Source organism: Talaromyces proteolyticus, assembly GCF_021365285.1.
Source record: "Talaromyces proteolyticus strain PMI_201 chromosome Unknown BGW36scaffold_16, whole genome shotgun sequence".
NCBI lineage: Eukaryota > Fungi > Ascomycota > Eurotiomycetes > Eurotiales > Trichocomaceae > Talaromyces > Talaromyces proteolyticus.
Genome location: NW_025764292.1, coordinates 672,674 through 692,403, shown reverse-complemented (window position 1 = coordinate 692,403; position 19,730 = coordinate 672,674). Strand labels below are relative to the sequence as shown.

The 19,730-nt window shown below is 46.5% G+C and overlaps 8 protein-coding genes across 8 annotated transcripts; 3 read left to right on the top strand and 5 right to left on the bottom strand.

The window, feature by feature from the left end:
- The first annotated feature begins 780 nt into the window (after positions 1-780).
- Positions 781-2,581, top strand: BGW36DRAFT_466719 (uncharacterized protein). Its single transcript, XM_046222357.1, has 3 exons — positions 781-1,213; positions 1,275-1,465; positions 1,523-2,581. The coding sequence occupies exons 1-3, from the start codon at positions 913-915 to the stop codon at positions 2,435-2,437; spliced, it is 1,407 nt and encodes a 468-aa protein (XP_046065605.1). The 5' UTR covers positions 781-912; the 3' UTR covers positions 2,438-2,581.
- Positions 2,582-3,277: 696 nt separating this feature from the next.
- Positions 3,278-4,606, bottom strand: BGW36DRAFT_391942 (putative oxidoreductase). Its single transcript, XM_046217637.1, has one exon. The coding sequence runs from the start codon at positions 4,468-4,470 to the stop codon at positions 3,298-3,300; it is 1,173 nt and encodes a 390-aa protein (XP_046065604.1). The 5' UTR covers positions 4,471-4,606; the 3' UTR covers positions 3,278-3,297.
- Positions 4,607-4,992: 386 nt separating this feature from the next.
- Positions 4,993-6,528, top strand: BGW36DRAFT_402179 (major facilitator superfamily domain-containing protein; the record flags this gene model as incomplete). Its single annotated transcript, XM_046218837.1, has 3 exons — positions 4,993-5,022; positions 5,050-5,459; positions 5,523-6,528. 3 exons carry the CDS (start codon positions 4,993-4,995, stop codon positions 6,526-6,528), a joined length of 1,446 nt encoding a protein of 481 aa, XP_046065603.1.
- Positions 6,529-6,661: 133 nt separating this feature from the next.
- On the bottom strand, positions 6,662-8,563 carry BGW36DRAFT_421067 (TAP-like protein-domain-containing protein; the record flags this gene model as incomplete). Its single annotated transcript, XM_046219533.1, has 7 exons — positions 6,662-6,852; positions 6,912-7,590; positions 7,644-7,758; positions 7,822-8,081; positions 8,141-8,182; positions 8,238-8,353; positions 8,405-8,563. The coding sequence occupies 7 exons, from the start codon at positions 8,561-8,563 to the stop codon at positions 6,691-6,693; spliced, it is 1,533 nt and encodes a 510-aa protein (XP_046065602.1). The 3' UTR covers positions 6,662-6,690.
- A 632-nt stretch (positions 8,564-9,195) lies between these two features.
- Positions 9,196-11,320, bottom strand: BGW36DRAFT_78381 (putative allantoate permease). Its single transcript, XM_046222585.1, has 8 exons — positions 11,009-11,320; positions 10,859-10,943; positions 10,737-10,806; positions 10,367-10,688; positions 10,196-10,304; positions 10,025-10,149; positions 9,786-9,975; positions 9,196-9,725 (listed from the first exon to the last, which is right to left on the bottom strand). Exons 1-8 carry the CDS (start codon positions 11,179-11,181, stop codon positions 9,288-9,290), a joined length of 1,512 nt encoding a protein of 503 aa, XP_046065601.1. The 5' UTR covers positions 11,182-11,320; the 3' UTR covers positions 9,196-9,287.
- A 1,097-nt stretch (positions 11,321-12,417) lies between these two features.
- On the bottom strand, positions 12,418-13,404 carry BGW36DRAFT_433938 (uncharacterized protein; the record flags this gene model as incomplete). The annotated part of the gene is made up of 1 exon (XM_046221342.1): positions 12,418-13,404. The coding sequence occupies one exon, from the start codon at positions 13,402-13,404 to the stop codon at positions 12,418-12,420; it is 987 nt and encodes a 328-aa protein (XP_046065600.1).
- Positions 13,405-17,680: 4,276 nt separating this feature from the next.
- BGW36DRAFT_365705 (uncharacterized protein) lies at positions 17,681-17,995 on the top strand (the record flags this gene model as incomplete). The annotated part of the gene is made up of 1 exon (XM_046214682.1): positions 17,681-17,995. The coding sequence occupies one exon, from the start codon at positions 17,681-17,683 to the stop codon at positions 17,993-17,995; it is 315 nt and encodes a 104-aa protein (XP_046065599.1).
- Positions 17,996-19,032: 1,037 nt separating this feature from the next.
- Positions 19,033-19,672, bottom strand: BGW36DRAFT_391932 (ankyrin repeat-containing domain protein; the record flags this gene model as incomplete). The annotated part of the gene is made up of 2 exons (XM_046217636.1): positions 19,033-19,509; positions 19,669-19,672. 2 exons carry the CDS (start codon positions 19,670-19,672, stop codon positions 19,298-19,300), a joined length of 216 nt encoding a protein of 71 aa, XP_046065598.1. The 3' UTR covers positions 19,033-19,297.
- Between the last annotated feature and the right edge of the window lie 58 nt (positions 19,673-19,730).

The following is a 19,730-nucleotide window of genomic DNA, read 5'->3' as shown; positions in this document are numbered from 1 at the left end:
ATGCGTCGTTGGAATAAGCCCGGATTTAGTCTGTCTCGGGGATAGCGGCGGTAACAGGTGGCAATGATTCTGAATCATATTATTTACACACAAGCAAATAAGCGACTAAGAATTCTATATTTTAATTTTTCTCCTCCATGCTTAGTTTTATAGCTAGTTGATACCAATAATATGAGTTATTGCCCGATACTTCTCACTTATCCGCCATAGCATCTACCTAATTAGTCTAGTAGGACTGAGTATGTTCTTATCTAAACTTATCTCCATTCTGCAAGTGAATAGTAGGGTGGAAAACAGAGATTTCGCTCTTTCTATATTAGTATTCCAAACACAATATTCAATAAGAGAGTGGCACGTAATCACGCAACGCCTCGATAGTATCCGAGCAGGAACCACACAGACCATATCGAAATTTGGTCATTTATTGTCATATTTAACACATTCTGGGCTTCCTTTCAAGATTTTTGTAAAGTGCTAAAAGTTAAATCTTCGATGCTAACAGTTCCAATATTACGATCGAGAATTCCCAGTCTCCTCTGATATTTATGGCCCAATTCATGACTAGTTTCCAGCAGAGAGTAATTGGACTTGTTTGGTCTAAATAGAACGGACTCTTATAGTACAGTCTTACCGGTAATTATTTGGTTTTCATCATTGCGTGTTATTCAATATGTCAAGCAAACGTCAGAGATTGTTGCCTGTCGTCAGTCACGTGTTGCCCGGTCTATGTCTTCCCCTTCTTTGTTCCTTCCTCTCTTCCTCTTCCTCTTCCTCGCAACTCTCACTCTTCGTGCATGCAACTATCCCCTCACCCTTACCATTTTCATTCATCTCAGTGACTAAAGTTATCAGTTCTGATCCTCCCATCCTGAACTTGTCATATCACCAACCTCTCGTATCACCAGTCTGAAGATGGAGGGGGAGGATATTGCCCAGTATTCATCCGCTGCCAGTGCCGCTCCTGACTCATCTGCTGAGCTGGCATCCATTGTCGAGGAAGAGCTCGACCATCCTGATCGTGCCCAGCTAATACAACACATGTCGGGACTAGTAGGATTAGCTGATCTACCTACAGCTAGAGCTTTGCTATGGCTTGCAGACATAGACATCCTAAAAGCACTTGTTGAAGAGACTCCTTTGACTAATCTTAGTCGACGTGTCCAATGCTATGGTTTACTGGCTAGTTCTTCAGTTGAGAAAATCCCGCTAACTTGTATATCTGCCTTATCTTTATCACTATTCTTCCAATTTCCTCACTGACTGTATAAATATAGGGTTGACGCGGACTCTTGCCCTAAAAACCATAGGCGACTATCTAGAAAGCTCAGTTGCCACCACCTCTTCTATGCCGGTCTCCGCGCAGACGACGCCAGCAGGAAAGAAGAAAGGAAAGAAGCGTTCTGTAGGCGAAATGGAAGTCTCTGACGAGGCTATAAAGAAGCGTGACGAACAAAAGAAACTTGATGTATAATCTCATTCTAGTACTTTCTAATATTTTCATTGACTGACTGAAGATTAGTAGTGCAAGAAAAGAGATGACGAAAAATGCGTTTTATCCAAGGATACTACCATGGTGGTTGCCCATCTCTACGGATTTAGTCTACGTAAACTTCAGCCAAGTTCTTTTCCTGGCAGCCTTTGGTCGTTGTTGCGCTGCTTTTGGACGGAAGAGCGAGTCAAGTCTTGGGAAGACGCTATTTTCCCGAATGGTGCTTATCAAGACGCTTGCTACAATATGCTGTGTCTATCCCCAACTGCACACGCTTATTTAGGAAAAGCGTACTTTGCTCTGAAACCAATCTCAATATCTGCGGACAAGAAAGAGCTAGAAGTGCAATTCTTCTGGCTAGCCTTTAATTTCGAAAGCCGGTCAATCTCAATCCCTGTTGAGGTGCGCCCATCGCTCTATGTTGCTGAGCGGCCGAGGGATTCTGGCCTATGGAATGTTCGCACAGGAGAGCCCATCTGTTCAGGTGATCGTATCATCATGCGAACTCATAATCCCGATACACACCCTTTGCCAGACTTGCGCATTTTAGAAATGCAGTGGTTTTTACAGAGAGCCTGTGCCATCGCTGGGGCTGCTGAACCAAAAGATGATGATGATGACGAGGATGAGAGAGATGGTCTTAGGGCACTCGCTGGGCTTTATGAATCAGATATTGAGTCGGGAAGCATTTGCTATGAGTCAGAAGACACTGTGGAACCGATTGACGATGACATGGAGTTTGTTCGCGAAGGGTATCAGGTTGTTCAGCTTGAAGACGAGAATGATGAGCAGACAGATGATGAATCCGCTCGTAGCGGCCAGGAATCTCGCTCCTCGGCCCCTTCGTCTGTATCTACTAGGTCGCACAAAGGTATTCTTCCTACTGAACAGTCTATCTCTCTTGATCCCGTGGAGGAGGATTCTATGGATATGGAGGATTCTATCTAAAGTCAGTACTCACTTCACCGAGCGTCTTCCTATTTTCAAACCATTCGCTTTTTTCTTTCTCTATCTAAATTAGATACCTCAATTACTTGACAGAGGCGTTCCCTAGAGGAAAATAAGCTGGAGCTGATGTATGTTACAATACGCAAATGTGTTTTTATTCAATACGAATGCCATATGCTTAAATTTTAATTTTAAGCTTAGAAACATTCTCGTTGACTCGCGTCAGGGTGACGTCCGCGTTAGAGCGTGATCCTACACCCAGGGGTGCAGAAGCGGAGTCAACGTCAGGATATCCTTGACATCAAATGGAGTATCATGAACCGACACGGGCTCGTCGTATAATTATGAGATAGCATAAGTAGTTACTCCATCAAGTTCATCCTGACTGCGAAGATAGGTATGCCTAAAGAGAACGAGAGGAGATTCGATAACATTAGCGACAAAGATAAAGCTCATATTAGCGTCTACTACATATGTAAAGGACGAGATACTGGCCTTAATATTGATACGAGGGTTGAATGTATAGTCGCAGTTAGATAGAAGATTCCAGCGTAATGAGTCAAGAATCTAGATGTGGGAATGGGGAGATCTAACCATCTCTTTAGAACTATACACGGGCTAAGATTTCTTAACGTGCTCAGGCTTGACTCGAGTCTTCAGAGCAAACATGGCGTTGTCGCAAGTTTGAACAGAGCCTCAGAAATTGGCTATGTCTAGTGATATCTTATGAGATCCCATCGTGTGGGTACTGATAAGCATATTTGTTTTCAAATTGTCGACGATATGCACTTCACGTGGTATTTCCTTTTAATGCTTATTTACATCTATGAGATATCAAAGCTCGAATTTATCACCATTGCCTATACATCTATCCACTGCTTTGAACTGGCCGACTTGTAGAAAGCATCGATAACCTTTAGGATTTGCACATTCGTTTGCAAATCGCAACACCCATCCTCTGGCTGCTCTCCTCGGACCCGCGTAAACAGAGACTTAAACTGTCTGCGATAGCATGAGGGCACGTTGGAGGTGCCGTGTGGGAGTTCAGTCGACAGCTTGGTCTCTCCTGCAGCGAAACTACCCCGAGCCTCACGCAAATACAAAGTTGCAACCGGATAGTCCGGCACAGCGTGCAGAGAACCATTCGTCCCGTAGACATCTATTGCCCACTCATTACACCACTCTGTCGGCTCCCAAGCAGTCATATCCAAAACAATGGTTTTGTCCGGGTACTCCATAATTCCAGAGCAAACATCTTCATACAGTAAAGTGCCAACTCCAAATTTACCCGTTGACACAGTTCCTGTAAATAGATCTGGAATCCATCCGACGACAGGGTGTGGTGGTCGCTCGGGAAGTTTCCGGATAGAGGAAACCACTCGCTCGGGGGCTCCAAACATGTCAATAACGTTCTCCAAGGTGTGACAGCCCTCTGTCTGCATTATTCCACCTAGGTCTTCCGGAATAGACTGCCACAGATCCATCCCAGCACCTGACGGACAACCGCCGTGGAATCGTGCCGTGGTGATATCTCCCAAAACGCCTTCTCGGATGACTTTACGTGCAAAGTCTAATGCTTCTGAATAGTGCATTTCATAGCCTAGCTCTACCGCAAGACCCGGTCTTTTTGTTTCGATTTCTTCAGCTAATTTATAGAAATCAACTGGATCAGCCGCACCGGGCTTCTCCAAAAACAAGCCCTTGAAAGGAGCAGGATGATCGATAGAAAAACGAGCCCATCGAGGCACATCCGGGTCCAAGGAATGAATCATGACGACATCCGGATTTGTGTTTAACAGTTCCTCTGCGCTGTTGAAGCGTGGTAAACGTGGCAGTCTCTTAGCGATTCCTGTGGCAATTTCGTCCTCTTCCTCATAAAAACCGGAAAACTCGAACCCACCAATTTTGTCGAGGACTGCAAAGCGATACATTACGTGCGGATGTCGAGTGCCCAGAAAGGCGATTTTGATGGGTGGTTGCTTTCCATCGTGTGTTTCGCCTTGGAAGCTGAATTTGGCTTTGGAAATATCCATTATTTTTTTCCTCAGCTTTTTCACGCTTTTTGCAGAAAACCCGACAATTCCTTTCGAAGGAGTGTTATAATCTGCGACTAACAAGACGTATAAAAACTAGCGATACTAGATAGATGTTATAATACGCAAGGCTATTGGTTGCAGCGAGGGGCACATGCAACATCTCATTAATCGATGTAACGAATTTCATCCCACGCAAGACGTCCTGCGCCATCATCCCGCGTTAGACCCCACGCTTTCTCTGAAAGTATGCTGTATTCGGTAAGAATCCGCACTGGTCATGATATAGTAGATAACCGTGCTTATCGGCGTACGAGGTAGTAGGTCGTAATCTCACTCCAGAAACTCGGCCAAATGGCAGTTATTAGCTAGTTCTATGACTGGATACCGGGAAACGTGGGTATATCGTATCTCGTCTTCCCTACTTCGGCTGCGTGTATAAAGCGCTTGTTTTGAATTTATTTACTCATCTTTACTACTTCAATATTTTGTCTTGGTAGTTACAATAAAGCCCTTTTCCAAATGGATATCAAGGAAACAACAGGCAAGGACGTCAAAGACCAACCTGACTTCGACGAGTCGGCCGTCGTCGCCCAAGAAGGAGTATTCGGCATACCCCCCAAAGGCTATCGACTGTTCGGAATCGTCTTCCCAGCATATAGATCACCCATCGTGCAATGCCTGATTATATCCTGTGTCCACCTGCTGGTGGTGGGCATGTTTAACGTCCTGTCTGCGCTCGGTGGTGGTGGCCAGGTCGACCCGACGACCAGCAACAATGCCAACACTATCCTGTACAGCCTGTTCTGCGTGTTTGCCCTCACGGCTGGATCAGTAGTCAATTTCCTCGGACCGAAGATTACACTCGCCACGGGAGGTATTGGGTATTCGCTTCTATCAGCCTCTTTTTGGAGCTACAACCACAACAAGAACGAGGGGTTTGTGTACTTTGGCGGTGCTATGTGTGGTATTGCTGCAGCTTTTCTTTGGTAAGTTAAAGTAGATAAAAATTCGTTATATTTGCTATTGACAGACTGACCTAATTTACGTAGGACGGCAGAAGGATCTCTCATCATGTCCCTTCCAATGGAGAAAGACAAGGGTAAATACATCAGTCTCTTCTACGGTCTGTCCTTCTTCGGCACCGTCATCGGCGCGATAATACCGACTGTAGAAAACTGGGGCGTTACAACCGCCGGCAGTGCCAATGACGGAACATACATTGCCCTTTTCATTCTCATGGTCCTTGGTAGCGTGGTAGCGTGCTTCATTTCCAACCCATCACGTGTGATCCGGAACGACGGAACAAGGGTTTTCATCCCCCGAAACACGACTTTCCTTCAAGAATTAAAGAATGTCGTTCTCGTCGTCAAACGCGAACCGTGGATTATCCTCTTCTTCCCGTACAGCTTTGCCGGGCTATGGTACATCCCCTACCAGAGCAATGATTACAATGCTTACTATTTCGACCTACGAACCCGGGCTTTCGGGTCCCTATGGTTTGACTTTGGCCAATTCGTCATGGCAGTGATCATGGGCATGTTCCTTGATTTGAAGGTGATTGGTGGTCGGCGGCGCCGTGCATTTATGGGTTGGGCAGTGCTGTTTATCCTGCTGAATGCAGTCTTTATCGGAGGTGTATTTCCGGCCCGTGAATCACATCGTGGTGTAGCGCCTCCAGGTGGTCTCATCGATGTGACGGATTCGTCAAGAGCAGGTGGATACATCACTCTCTTTGTGTTTTATGGATGCGTGGACGGCGCATGGCAAACATTTGCGTGGTGGGTAGTTGGTGCTCTTTCTAATGACCCGCTCGTTTTGTCGATCTATTCGGCCTTTTATAAGGTGTTTGGCGCGATGGGTGCAGCTATTGTTTTCAATCTCGATGCTCGCGGTATTAGCTACCAGAGTATGTTTGGCAGTTATTGGGGTCTATTAGCTGGTTCGATGCTGCTTGTGCTTGTGCTGATTTACAAGCGGGTTAAAGACACATCGGGATTGATTACTGAGGCCGTGGCACTTGAGAAGTTGGGTGATATGCAGCTTGAGGATAAGTAAGCTGGAGTTATACTCTTAGGACGTATACATGGCTTAAACTAGTATAATTTGTGTTGCATATGATTCAGTTCAACAACGATTTATATAAAACATAGGCTGTAAAGACAACCGGAGAATCGAAAACTACTCGAGTCATGCATCTATTACAATCCGTATTCCATTTCAAGCCCCATAAGCTTTGCTGATAACCTCCAACCAACTAGCCTCCGAAAATGGCGCGCTCTCAGGCTGACAGACAGTGCCCGGCTCCGGCAAAGTGCCATTAACCCAGTAATCCGCCTGCGTTTTGAGAGAGCATAACGACGGAACACCGAGGGAGGAGTGCTACATACAGTCAGTCCAAAGAAACATTTTTTGAGAGCGAAAAGAAGAGGGAAACATACACCATAGCCATTAACCTCAAGCACAACGCTCCCTTCGAACCCCGAGCTGACATTCCGCGCGGACTGGATTGGTGTGTGTCCGTCATACGCATTCCCAATCAACAGCACCGGATTCGCCGGACTGACCTGGAAATCACCCTCGTAGCGTTCCTTCGGGTCAATGGTCCATTGTGCACACACCATGCTGAGAGACATATCCGTGCGTCCCATGATCCTACTCGTATTTGCCAGCTCACGAAGAGTCGGAAGGAGATTCTCATACGTCCCCGCACGCGCAGCGCGGTCCGAACAGTGAATCCCCTCCAACGGAGAATAAATCGACGTGGCGGCTAGCAATGTTGCCTGGTCGACTGGAACCACCGCGCTGGCTAGATTGAGGATGAGCTCCTCGTCGATGTTACCCGTGAGAAGCATGTCCAGGGCCCTGGTGGTATTCTTCCAGCTAGAGGTGCTGTAGAGGCTGTTACTGACGATTCCATGCAGCACATTCTCATCCACAATCAGATCTCCGACGGGGACGGGGTGGGTCTTGAGGGTGTCGAAAAGGGTCCAGACTTTGTTCTCGAGTTCGGCGGCTGTGGGGTTGTAGTAGGCTAGTGGGCAGGCGTCTGGTTCTTGGAGACAGCTGGTGAAGATTCCCGAGAAGACTTGGTCTGATTGAGCCCATTCCTCGATGTCGCTGAGAAATAGATGTGGTTAATTTAATACTGATGGAAGGCTGGAGAGACGTACCCATATGAATGATAGTATTCATGCGGATTCTGCACTCCGTCTAAGATGACTTTGTCGATTTTCTCGGGGAACATGGACACTAGGGTAGCTCCTAGAGTTGTACCATACGAGTAACCTTACACGGATAGACTCAGGTCAGTTTATCTTCCATATTCACCTTAGATGTAAGAAAACTCACCCCAATACCGCACCATTCCATCCTCGCCAAGGTTTTCGGCAATACTCAACACGTCTCTCGCAGTAAAGGCAGTGCCGATGAGCTCTCCCGTGGTTTTCTGTTTCTTAGCACAGGCAGTCGCGTCAATAGTTGCTCGCGCCCATAGTTTGGCCAATGCTTCTTCGTTGTCGATATCCGGAAGGCTTTGGCCTTGTGCCTGGGCTTGTCGCGCAAAGTCTGTGTCGAAGCAGGAAAAAGGAAGATTGCTATTTGGAGTGCCACTGTATATTATTAGTATGTTTTATCGAATAGGGATTTGAGTGGGCTGGAATATTCGTACCGAGGATCGAACGAGATGAGATTGTACTGTCCACCAGACAGCCTACAATGAATATATCAGCCACGAATTGCACATGTTTACTTGACCGTATACATACCCTTGCAAGATAATCGCTGTTTCCGCCACCGTCGACCGCCCAGCTTCTCCCGGACCGCCAAAGTTCAGCACGATGCTTCCCTTTGCTGGCTGCACCGTAGCAGGGATACGAAGGAGCTCCAATGTATACGTTGCATTTGAAGATGGCTCGGTATAATCAAGCGGGACAAGCAGGGTTCCGCAGTCCGCGGGTAGTGTGCTCTCAAAGTCATTAACACAGGTACCCCATTGAATGACAGTTGAAGCGTTGGACGAAGAAGAAGCAGCGGCTGCGGCAAAAATGAGTACAGGAGAGAGCTGAAAGAGGGGAAAACGTGAGGAGAACATCTTGCAAATTTGTTTCCTTCAATGGACACATATGTTGTAGGTTGATCAATTGCTCTGTCTGGAGTTCACCCAGTATTTATATCCAAACCCAGGGGCCTAGTACCGTTCCGTCTCGCCATGTGAATACTACTACTAATAATAAAATGAATAGTTTAATGACAATATCTACCAAACAACAAGACTGCCTCTCTCCGTTGCGCTCCGTATATGATTTTTAGGGCTAGCTGCTTACCACGTGCGGCTGCGGCTTTACCCAAAACAGGGTATACGCGCCGCCTGCCGTTCTCAGCTGTCGATCGACTCCACGTCATGCTTGTTGTTCTTATTTTATTTTGTTGTTGCTCATGACTTTTTATACTTTTTATGGCTTTGGACTACATTTTAGATGGAAATCAGCACAGCCTCGTCGCGGTGCGTTTTTCTATTATAAGAGAGCTTACTGACTCGAAGCGTACGTACATCGACACGGTTTGGGTCTTTGAGGAAATATTTAATTTCACCGCCAGACCTCGCATGCATGGGAGACGTCAATTCATTTGAGGTAATTTCTAGAACGCTTGCTGGGTTGATCTATGCTTAAGCGAATGCAATCTCAAGCTTTCTTCTAACAGCTAACCCCACCTCAAAACCCTCAAACGCCACAGTATGTCCACGAAATCGACTGAGAAGACCACCAACGCCTGCTCTGTTATATTTCCCGAAAAGAAAAGGCAGAAGTGATCTATCAGCGATGCGTAGGTAAATCATCATCATCATCGTCATTAACATGAACCCATTTCTCATACTCTAGCAACCCCAAATCATTCCTCCACGCCCTGCCCGATTTCAAATCCAGCCGAATCGCATAGATAATCGCAAACACACTCAACACCCCCAGCCCAATCATGCCTGCGCAAATCTGATAGCCGTATTTGTAATGTGGAGCGTCGACGGCGGGGAATAGGAGCACGGGGTACCACGACGTCAGGGCGAAGATGAATGTGTTGCCGATAGATACAATCAGACCACGCAGTGTTGCGTTGCCCTGACATACCTCGCTGAGCCAGGTCATTGTCAGGGATTGTGCGGGGAGGCCGGTGGTGATGAAGATGTACCCGACGAACTTCAGTGCGGTAGGAGCGGACCAGACGGATAGGAAGGCGTTGCCAAGGAGGCAGATTATCTGTGGGAGTTAGTTAGTCTGGGATTGGGTACCGCGGGATGAGGGTAGGGGAAGGTGTACCATGTCGATTATTATCACCACAGGACGATTTTCAAGCCAATCGGACAGAACACCGCTGACGATAGAGCTGACCACAGCAGCAGCCTGGCCGGCAGTGGGGATGTCGTTAATCTTCTCGACGCTGTAGATGTTGAGCGATTGGAGCCACAAGTTGAAGTAGCCGTCACCCCAGGAAAACGCGCCGTAAAGGCTGGTACAATTAGTATGTGGGCAGAACGTATACTGGAGGAGGAACATACACATAGCACGCGACAAAAAGGTAGACGTGCCAGGTCACAAAAATACTCTTGAAGCGCTTCCAAGTGACCTTCTTAATAGGTTTCCGGCCGACGCGATCCATGCGTTCGACGGCAAGCTCGCGTTGCTTCGTCTGTTAGTGCATGTTTCACGGTGTACGATGAAGCACATACCTTTTCATTCAACCATTTCGCACGCGAGTCTCTTGGCTGATCAGGAATAGCATAGTATCCCCAAAACGCAACAGGAAGAGAGATAATCCCATCAAAGATGAACAACCAACTAGACACAAGTCAGGAACACTCACGAGGCACGCACGACTAGACGATAAGAAATGAACATACCGCCAGCTAGCCATGCCCTTCCCGTTCATATGCGAATACAGTCCTGCCTGGATGTACCCACTGAACATGCCCGCGACATTCTGCGACACTTCGTACACGGCCATTCTCTTCCCCAGCTCGGCCGGCGTGTACCAGGCACCCAGCAGCCACGCAAACCCTGGGAAGGCGATACCTCCAAACAGACCGACGAAGAAACGCAGCGCGTACACCGTCTGGTAGTCCTTGGCGCCAGCAATACCCATGACGAACGCCGACCAGAACAGTTCGCAGGTGGGCATTACGAGTGAAGGGCGGATGTAAGTTGCGAGACACATGACGGGGACTGCATATTAATTAATATTTGTTTTGAATCGTGAATTTGAGAACTTACCGGCTCCGCAGATAATACCGATATTGTAGAAAGTGGAGAAATAGTTGTATTGGTTACCATTCAGGTGCAGCTGGACGAGTTAGCACTGACTCTATCCGGGGTTGGCGAGGATGTATACGTACATCTTCTTTCATACCCGAAACATACGCATTGGAGATATTAGTATTATCCAAATTCTTGATAAACATCGACAGCGCGGTGTAAATCCTGACAGCGATCAGCCAATTCCAGTTGCGATCGCGATTGCGACTTCATGCTGTTTGCGCACTCACAAAAGAAAAATATCGAGTCGACGCTTGACGACGGACTCGACATCGGTGTCGAAATACACAGGCAGTGGAATACCCCAGAGCCGTCTGGTGTAATCTTTCTGATCGACCTCGCTGTCTGAGGCCAAGGCAGCTTGTTGTGCAGCCGAAGCATCGAGTTCCTTTTGGTCGGCCATGCTCAATTGTCGTTGTTTTCTTTCCCCTCACCTGGGAGGCAATTCACCCGATCCGATCGTCTCTGACTCAGATCATCAAAACAGACGACCGAACAGCAACAACATTAGAAAGAAGCTTAACTGCAGGCCGCAACTTTAATCCTGTAGGGTTGAGACCGAGAGCAAACGACGAGAATGAGAATCGACTCGATAATTATTTGCCGGCTCGGCTTACTGGCAAAAGATCTTCCAGAAAAATCTCGCGGTCGCTGATCCTTGACCAGCCAATACCTTAGTCCTTGCTAGAGGCACGAAATGGCGACATGCCAAGCAAAGGAGGGAAAAGGAAAGCCAACGTTGCACACACTAGCTTCTAGGTGAGTGCGGGTCCGGCGAGATCTGCATCAAATCGCTCCAAAACAATCCACAGTCGCCTAAAATCACGCATTATTGATGGAGCCCGCGCATCCAACGAAGCGAAAATGAGGGGCGCTCGTGTATCTGGCGAATCAGTGCCCATACTAGCGATCAGTGTATACCCCATGTTTGCAGTACTCAGAGGACCAAAACCATCCGATGCTATCGTCCCATCCGAAGCACTACAGGCTAAAATAGAGGGTCCAGTTCCAGCCATTAGCGAGCTTGACCAGCGAACGGCAACACGGCAGCTCCCGTGTTCGTTACTCACTGTTGTACCCGTCCTCGGCTTTGGACTCCTTTCCGTGTTCCCTGGTTTTGTAAATGCACTTTTCCCTCTAATCCATTTACACATTTTCTTTGCAATTTTCTCACGATTTTTGATTTTATGAAATGTCATCTTGCATCAATTGGTTGATCATATAAACAATGGTTGGAGTGAGGCTAGCGTTGGTGTATATGCATGCGGACTCGATCGGAGAATTACTCGCGGAGCCGGTGCTTGATCGAGGGTCCGCGGTTACATCCGACCAGCGCCTGTCTAGAACAATTAGTTCAGAGTGGGCCAATGGAGAGAATTATCAATTGTATTGACTGAATGTGAATGATTGATACTATCGATATTCTCGTGATCTAGGTCCTATCACCTAATTATTATAAGTAGAAACAGATTCCGACGCAATTAAGGATAGTATTATTATTATCGTCGCCTTCTCTTCCTCATTTTTTTCCCCATGAAACCAATACGAAAAATAGACAATAGGATGTCCTTCCTCTCCTTGCTTCTGGTGCTTCTTATTGAACAGTTTGCAGGTTTTGTACCGTGATTGTCGGTGCTTATTAGAAGACGGCGAGAACGACCATGATAGCAGCCGCAATGGCGCTGCCAGAGCCTACCGACACTGCAGAGGCAGCTCCGGTGGAGAGGGGCGCGCTTGTAGAGGTTGTCTTGGCAGACGTGCTTGCAGGAGGAACCACAGGAGCGGGGTTCGTCTTTGTAGGAGCTGGAACAGGAGCCGGCGCTGTAGAATGGGTTGTTTCGCTCGCATGAGGCGGGGGAGGAGCTGGTGGGGCAGAGGACCTCTCTGGCGGGGGTACTACCACCGCAGTTGTGGATTGTGCAGGAGGCAGTGAGGCTGAGGAAATCTCTGGCGGAGGTACGACAACTGCAGTTGTGGAGTGTGCAGGAGGAGGAGGAGGAGGAGGTGGTGGTGGTGGTGGTGGTGGTGGCGGCGGCGGAGCAGCTGTAGAGGTTTCACACGGCGTGGTCACAGTGACCGTTGAAGTACTGATGACAATGGTAGGCGCACTGGTGGTGACAGGGGGCGGAGGCGGAGGAGCAGCTGTGCTGGTTGACACTGGTGGAGGTGGAGGAGGAGCTACAGTAGTTGTCTCGCATGGGGTTGTTGATGCCGGCGGAGGAACGACAGGTGTAGAAGTTGACACCGGTGGGGGAACAACAGGCGTCGAGCTTGGTGTTGAAACTGGCGGAGGGGGAGGAGGAGCAGTTGTCGTCGATTCACAGGGGGTTGAGACCGGTGGCGGAGGAGGAGGAGCAGTTGTCGTCGTTTCACACGGGGTTGAGACTGGTGGCGGAGGAGGAGGAGGAACAGTTGTCGTCGTTTCACACGGGGTTGAGACTGGTGGCGGCGGAGGAGGAGGAACAGTTGTCGTCGTTTCACAGGGGGTTGAGACCGGTGGAGGCGGAGGAGGAGCTATAGTGGTGGTCTCGCATGGAGTCGTTACAGGCGGAGGAGGCCATGGACGAGCGCTTACCAGCGCAGCAAGCCCTAAGGCCAACAGGACGTCGAGGCGATAGACCTTCATAGATTCTTTCGATGTATGGACCTTGTGGCTATATGAACGAGTGTTGTTGAGATACTAGCAAGCGAACGTAAGGGTCCTAGGCTGCAATGTACATCCCAGAATTCAACAGAGTAAGAATTGTCTCGTTCGCGTCACCCCCTCATCATTATATACATCCGTAAAGAGCGCCCACCATGACTATGCCCAAGTCCCTAGCGACATGGGCCATGGGAAGCCCCAGTATATCCGAGCGTCCACGACGTCATGACCCATGCACATCGGACTGGTACTATCTCGGTGACTGAGACATGCTTATTTGTTTGATTGGACAATGCGGCTCTGCGTGAATGACTGGTGGAGAGAATTCATGGGTGTCCATGCCCAGGTGATTGGATAGAACCTAGAGTGGGTATATTGACATGACCTCAATGATCCAGATTTTCTCTACTCCATGTCATCTATAACCGGCTTCAGGCGAGATTGATATTTCTCTGTAGCAAAGGTTTTGTCATTAATTAACTGCACCTCGCCGACGGCCAGCCACGCAGGCCAAATCGCAGTTGTTTAGATTATCGATGAAGGATTTGTTCCCTTCCTCCCAAGGGAATGTATCTCATCAACTCGAGCACACTTTTGCCACCCTTAAATCCAATTCCAGAACCAGTGCTTTGAGGTTGATAATCGCCTAGATCCGACATCCTTCATGAGGATGGATGTGGGAGCCGCTCAGAGCGTGAGAAAAGTGAGACACATTAGCGTACCTTTTCCAGAACAGGCACCCGTTGAGCCAATTGCAAGCTGGACCGTTCTGCAACGATGACTGGTACTGCCAACTTTCACTTTTGTCTGGCCAGTCAAGTCGATCCGGCTGAGCCGGCCGGGATAGTTATCAAGTTGTTTATCTGACAGCTGCATCTACCATGGCACCCCCGCACTTGACAACACATTCGGCTGTTTTTTTATTGGTCGCACCGCCTTGGCCCTACCAAGTAAAAGCCACTGTCCAGAGAGCCGTCAGGTTTGATGGCCACAAACTTGGCATCAGAAGGAAAGGATGTGTCTCACTTACGATCGCGTCGTACGGTCGATTGAATTTGCGGTTGGTGGCCTGATCGCGCTGGTTGATATGATGGTGAACACTGATTGGGCAATGAGTTCTCTTGACGACCGATAGATCATTCGAATTCTGACCACACACGCAGGGGATAGCTTCGGAGACGTGTAGCTGACCTGTCTGGTCGCAACATCATTCGGGGAGCCGAATGAGTATGGTTCGAGCGATAATAATCAATAAATTGTTACACGTCCAACTGCATTCCTTTTTTAGGTGGCGGCATCCCTACGACAGGGCGTACAGGGATAAGGATCGTAATTTAGGTCGTTCAAAACAATAAAATGAATAAAGGAAGAAAGTCTCGAGGGGGAAAAAGAAGTCTGTCCCTGTATTACTGGTCACACGGAAGGAGCGACTATCAACTAGCAATCACGTGCCGCCAACGGAAAATAGCAACCATAATCACCGTCATTATTATCATTAATTATCAATTATTTTTATTACTAAGAGGCTCCTGACCTAGCTGGCAGCGATTGTCCAGACTGCCACCACATCAGCCACCACCCTCCCATGCCAAAGTCAGGCCAAAGTTTATCAGACCAGTCCAGATTTCATACTGTTATCGAGAAAGACTGTTGTCACACCGCGGCTTGAGGTTGCCCGGTCTCCATGTTATCGTCTGGAGCCCCTAGTGGTGCCACGCTGATACTACTGGTTTTAAAGACAGTCAATCCACAGTACAATGCAAATTTGTGTCCATGATAATTGAAATGCTACGAGTATCAACTTGGGTTATTATAGACAATGGCCGAATATCGTGGTACCAGCGTATTTCCATTAAATTCGTATCACCATATTGAACCTCGTCGTTATTTTCTATAAGTCTAGGCTTGAAAGCGAGAGGAAACGTTTGTATATACACTTGTTTTACAGAAATGTTAAACAGCTCCCCATTCTTACATCGTGTCAACATGAAAAAAGATATCGATGAAAAATTTGGGGAGGCCGTAAATACTTCCAGCGGTGAAAAGGTAAAGAAAAACCACATATGACAAATTAAAGAGACTGTATAGAACAAAACAAGAGTATTAGAGGGAGAAAATTGGATATTTATTTGGACTTTGGGGAGACTTTCAAATTTAAGATATTCAAAATATTCAAACCTCAGCCATCCTTCTTCACCCTGTCTTATGTGTATACGCCCCGAATTCCACTCTAAGCATTTAGCTAGCCTATGTTCATTAACACATTGGCACCTGGTCAAGCTCAATGTTGTTGGAGCTTGCACTAGTTAAGTGTACGAACTTTGATAGGCTGCGTGGTAATTAATAATAGATCCCTTGGTAATATTGATAGAGGTAGTTGCATATATCATGAGGGTTGTTTCTAGATTTTGTCCAAAAAAAATTAGTCAAGTCCCGGGCACGCACAAGTTGTGGCCACTCTGGGAAATTGTTAGAGCATTACAGAGGCATGTCGATTAATGTTATCTTAATATTTAAGATATATTATACCTTCTGTGCAGCTGATCCTCCCTGAATTCCAATTCTCCGCGGCGCTGATAGTTGCTGGTTGCAAGTTGCAAGTGTGATAAAACGCTCCTTTTTTTAACATAAGGCATAGGTTTCTCCTACCGTTGCAAACTTTCAAAAGATTAGCCTTGTGAAATCATTTCAAATCGAGTATGTCAAACCTCAGAAGTAGTTGAATTAGATAAACAGGACTTAATATAACATTGAAAGAATCATGTCCCTAGTTCGGAAAAATGTTAACTGTCCAACAAAGAAAAATTACCCCTGACTTGGTCCAGTACCTGGCAGTCAACATCTTTTTGAATAACACTTTGTGGTTCCACAAAATATGCCCAGTTAAAATTAAATGGCCTAGGCGTTTCATTTCAACTCTTTTTCGGGCTTTTCTTACCGACAAGGCTGACTACCGCAATATTTGGCCTCGACTTATTCGAGTTGTGGCGCCTATTAAACTAAATCCTTGTATAACTAACTTTACCTAGGATCACCAGGGAGACCAATATATAGACTACATCTATTATTTAGTATATGTACCTAATACTATTTCTAAGAGACGTGCGATATAGCCCTTAGCGATTTTACATTTCATTTCGTCTATTGTTTACAGTCCTCAAATAGAGGGTCCTGATTTGTTGCACAAAGGCCAGCAAATCAGCAAACGAAGAATTAAAGAGGTCTCTCCACTTTTGGACATTTTCTGACATAAATTGTATTAGTAGATTGCCAAGTGATGACCCGTTTAAAGATATCAGATGTTTGGTCGTATAGTCTTAGATGCTGCGAATTCTTCTTTCACTGAATATCAAGGAGTCTGGAAATTATCCAATAGAAAGAACGGCTTAGACATCGTTACTAAGATTAGTAACACGTTGATTGTTGAAAATTCCCAAAATAGCTTAACATTGGCTACAAGAAAAGAAGCCTGGTAGTGCCTTTTGCGACGTTGGAATCAGATTGATTGAACGCAGTAAATAAATTATAGTAAAAACTGTCAAATCTGTGAGGCTAGTCGCATGCAATACCCTAGTAAATTCAGGAACAGGTTATGCAGCTATCCATAGAGGGCGACGTCCCTGGGGGGTTTTCCACGGGAAATTTCTGATTGGACTAATATAAATATCACTTCCCGATCGACTCTTTGTAAGTGACGAGCCAGTCGATTATACCTAGTTAACGAATGGTTGTCAAGTTAATGAATAGTTCTTGTCAACTCGCAACCGTTTTGTCTGCGTTAATTGAAATCGCCGTTGATCTAGGCTGGCTGGACACAACCCAATTAAATGGAGGAAATAAGTATGGTAATTTTCAAACTCGGCTTGATTCATTCGGTCAGATCCTGAAAATACTCTCATGCCTAATAATAGCCCCCTCTATCCTATAATTATTTATGTTGGATCTTCTTACGGTACTATTTGTTCAATTGCCTCTTTCATGTTCATGCGCTGCAGTGTACCCCATACCATAAGGCATATACCAATGATAGTCCTAAGAAGTTGAGCCTCAGTTATTGTCAAGGCTAACGAATTAGCGAATCCAAACACATCTTCCCTGGCGCGTAATGTGGCTGGAATGGCATTCTTCAGTACCTGTTTAGGAATTCTCTTATAAAGATGTTGAGCGACACTTAGTAAGTACCTGGGACAATGAAATCGTCGGTCTTGTATTTTCGTACTAGGAACATTGAAGCTCTCAGGTTCAATTTTCCACAATCATGGGTCTAACGCTTAATGCCTTATTCCTCATCCTATGGTCGTCCCTGACTAGAGCTGACAATTGGGTGTACCCTCCAGGCCCAAGCATTAAGTGGACAGATACCTGGTATCTGGGCGAAATTCAACAGCTGGAATGGATAAGCAACAATGCCGCCTACAACATCGTCCTACAACAAAATGAAGTAAACATAGGCAACGGCCGGTATCAATTATTCGGCAAGTTTAATACGAATTCTTTTGCATTTAATGGTGGTTCGTCAATAGCTAACTTCGATCAGCTAAGTCAGCAGATCAACTCCAAATCTCAGCCATAAACTGGTCTGTCCAGCAATACGGCTTTGACTTATCTCTAGGCTAGAAGTTTTATTTTGAGATTGTCTACCCAGATCATAACTTTACGACATCGCAGTACGTCCATATTGTTGACTCGGCACCGTCATGTTCTTCTACATGGACAGCTAGAGCATCGACCACAGCATCGACCACAGGAAGTACATACACTCAAAATTCGACGATCGGTGGTGTAATACCTCTTTCCAAAGGAGAATATATAGGCATTGGACTTGCTATTGGCCTTGGTGTTTCAGCCATTACAGGAGGAAGTTGTTTCCTGTATTGGACCAAGTTCAAACGGCGCAAAAATATGCCAATTTCCCCTCCGCCGTTCGATGACAGGGGCATTATGAAGAGTACGAAACATGGTCCACAGGTGGATGTTGATGTTTCCCAGATGACCAGTATAAATTACTTCACTTATAGGCAAGAGTTAGCTGCCGAGAACTCGATTTGTGAAGCCCCGAATCGAGATAGTCATCAGATATAGATGGTGCTTTTTTATATACAAGCAACGCCCTTCGTGAGCCTAGATCTTGGCATCACTTAAAAGTACGGAACAAAATGAATGGTTGATACGCGCTTTGACAGCGTGGTTTCTCACCGAGTGGCAACAGCGAGCCGATCTGTTCTTCTTCGGGGAGAATAATGCTCTTGCAAACCCCTCAGCTTTGATGTTCTCATTTAAACGTGGTGATCTTCCTGTGGGAAGACAAGCTCATCTTTTAGCTGATGGCATCAACCCGAAAGGTCAGTCTGGAAGTTGTCGATGATATGTTGCATCGGTTCAGTGGTGCTACGGGCGATTTATCCCCTCCTATGTAAATATCAATTTGCCTTCCCCCCTTACCTTCCTTCCCTTTCAGCCATTTTTTGCCTCTTTGTCATATTTAGTATAGATAGAATTCAAGCAGTTTCAAGAGTCATGATGCCGCTTCTGGTGGTGTCGTTTCACTGAGCGAGAACTTCCACAAGGAGCCTGAAAAACTGCTACTTACACTAATATGACAAAAGTTGGAATATAGCTTTAAGATTTCTGCCTTTCATGGGTATTTACACCAATTTATGTCAGGTCAAATTTAAGCTTCCTGGGGGGCTGACTGTTGATAATTCCAAAATCTTATGTTCTTCGACTTTTAGGCCAGACATCCAGTTGAGATCACTTAGATCGGCAACTTATTCAATTAGGATATATTCATCAACGTAAAGAATAAGCGGTTTCAACAATGTAGTAGTGAAGCACTAGTGTGTCAAAATGCACCCGAGGCCCATTAAAGTGGTGTTTATTCACATTCATCCCTGCCATTGACATCTGCACCCCTGTCGATAAGAAGCCTCACTACTGCCTCATGGCCATTCTCTGAGGCCTGCTGAAGCGGTGTCCATCCATATTCATTCATGGCGTTGATATCTGCACCCCTGTCGATAAGAAGCCTTACTACTGCCTCGTAGCCACTCATTGAGGCGTATTGAAGCGGTGTTCTTCCAGATTCATCTCTGCTGTTGATATCTGCCCCCTTGTCAATAAGCAGCCTTATCACTGCCTCATGGCCATTCACTGAGGCGTATTGAAGAGGTGTCATTCCTGATTCATATCTGCTGTTGACATCTGCCCCCCTGTCAATAAGCAGCCTTATCACTGCCTCATGGCCACTCATTGAGGCGTATTGAAGCGGTGTCATTCCAGATTTATCTCTGCTGTTGATATCTGCCCCC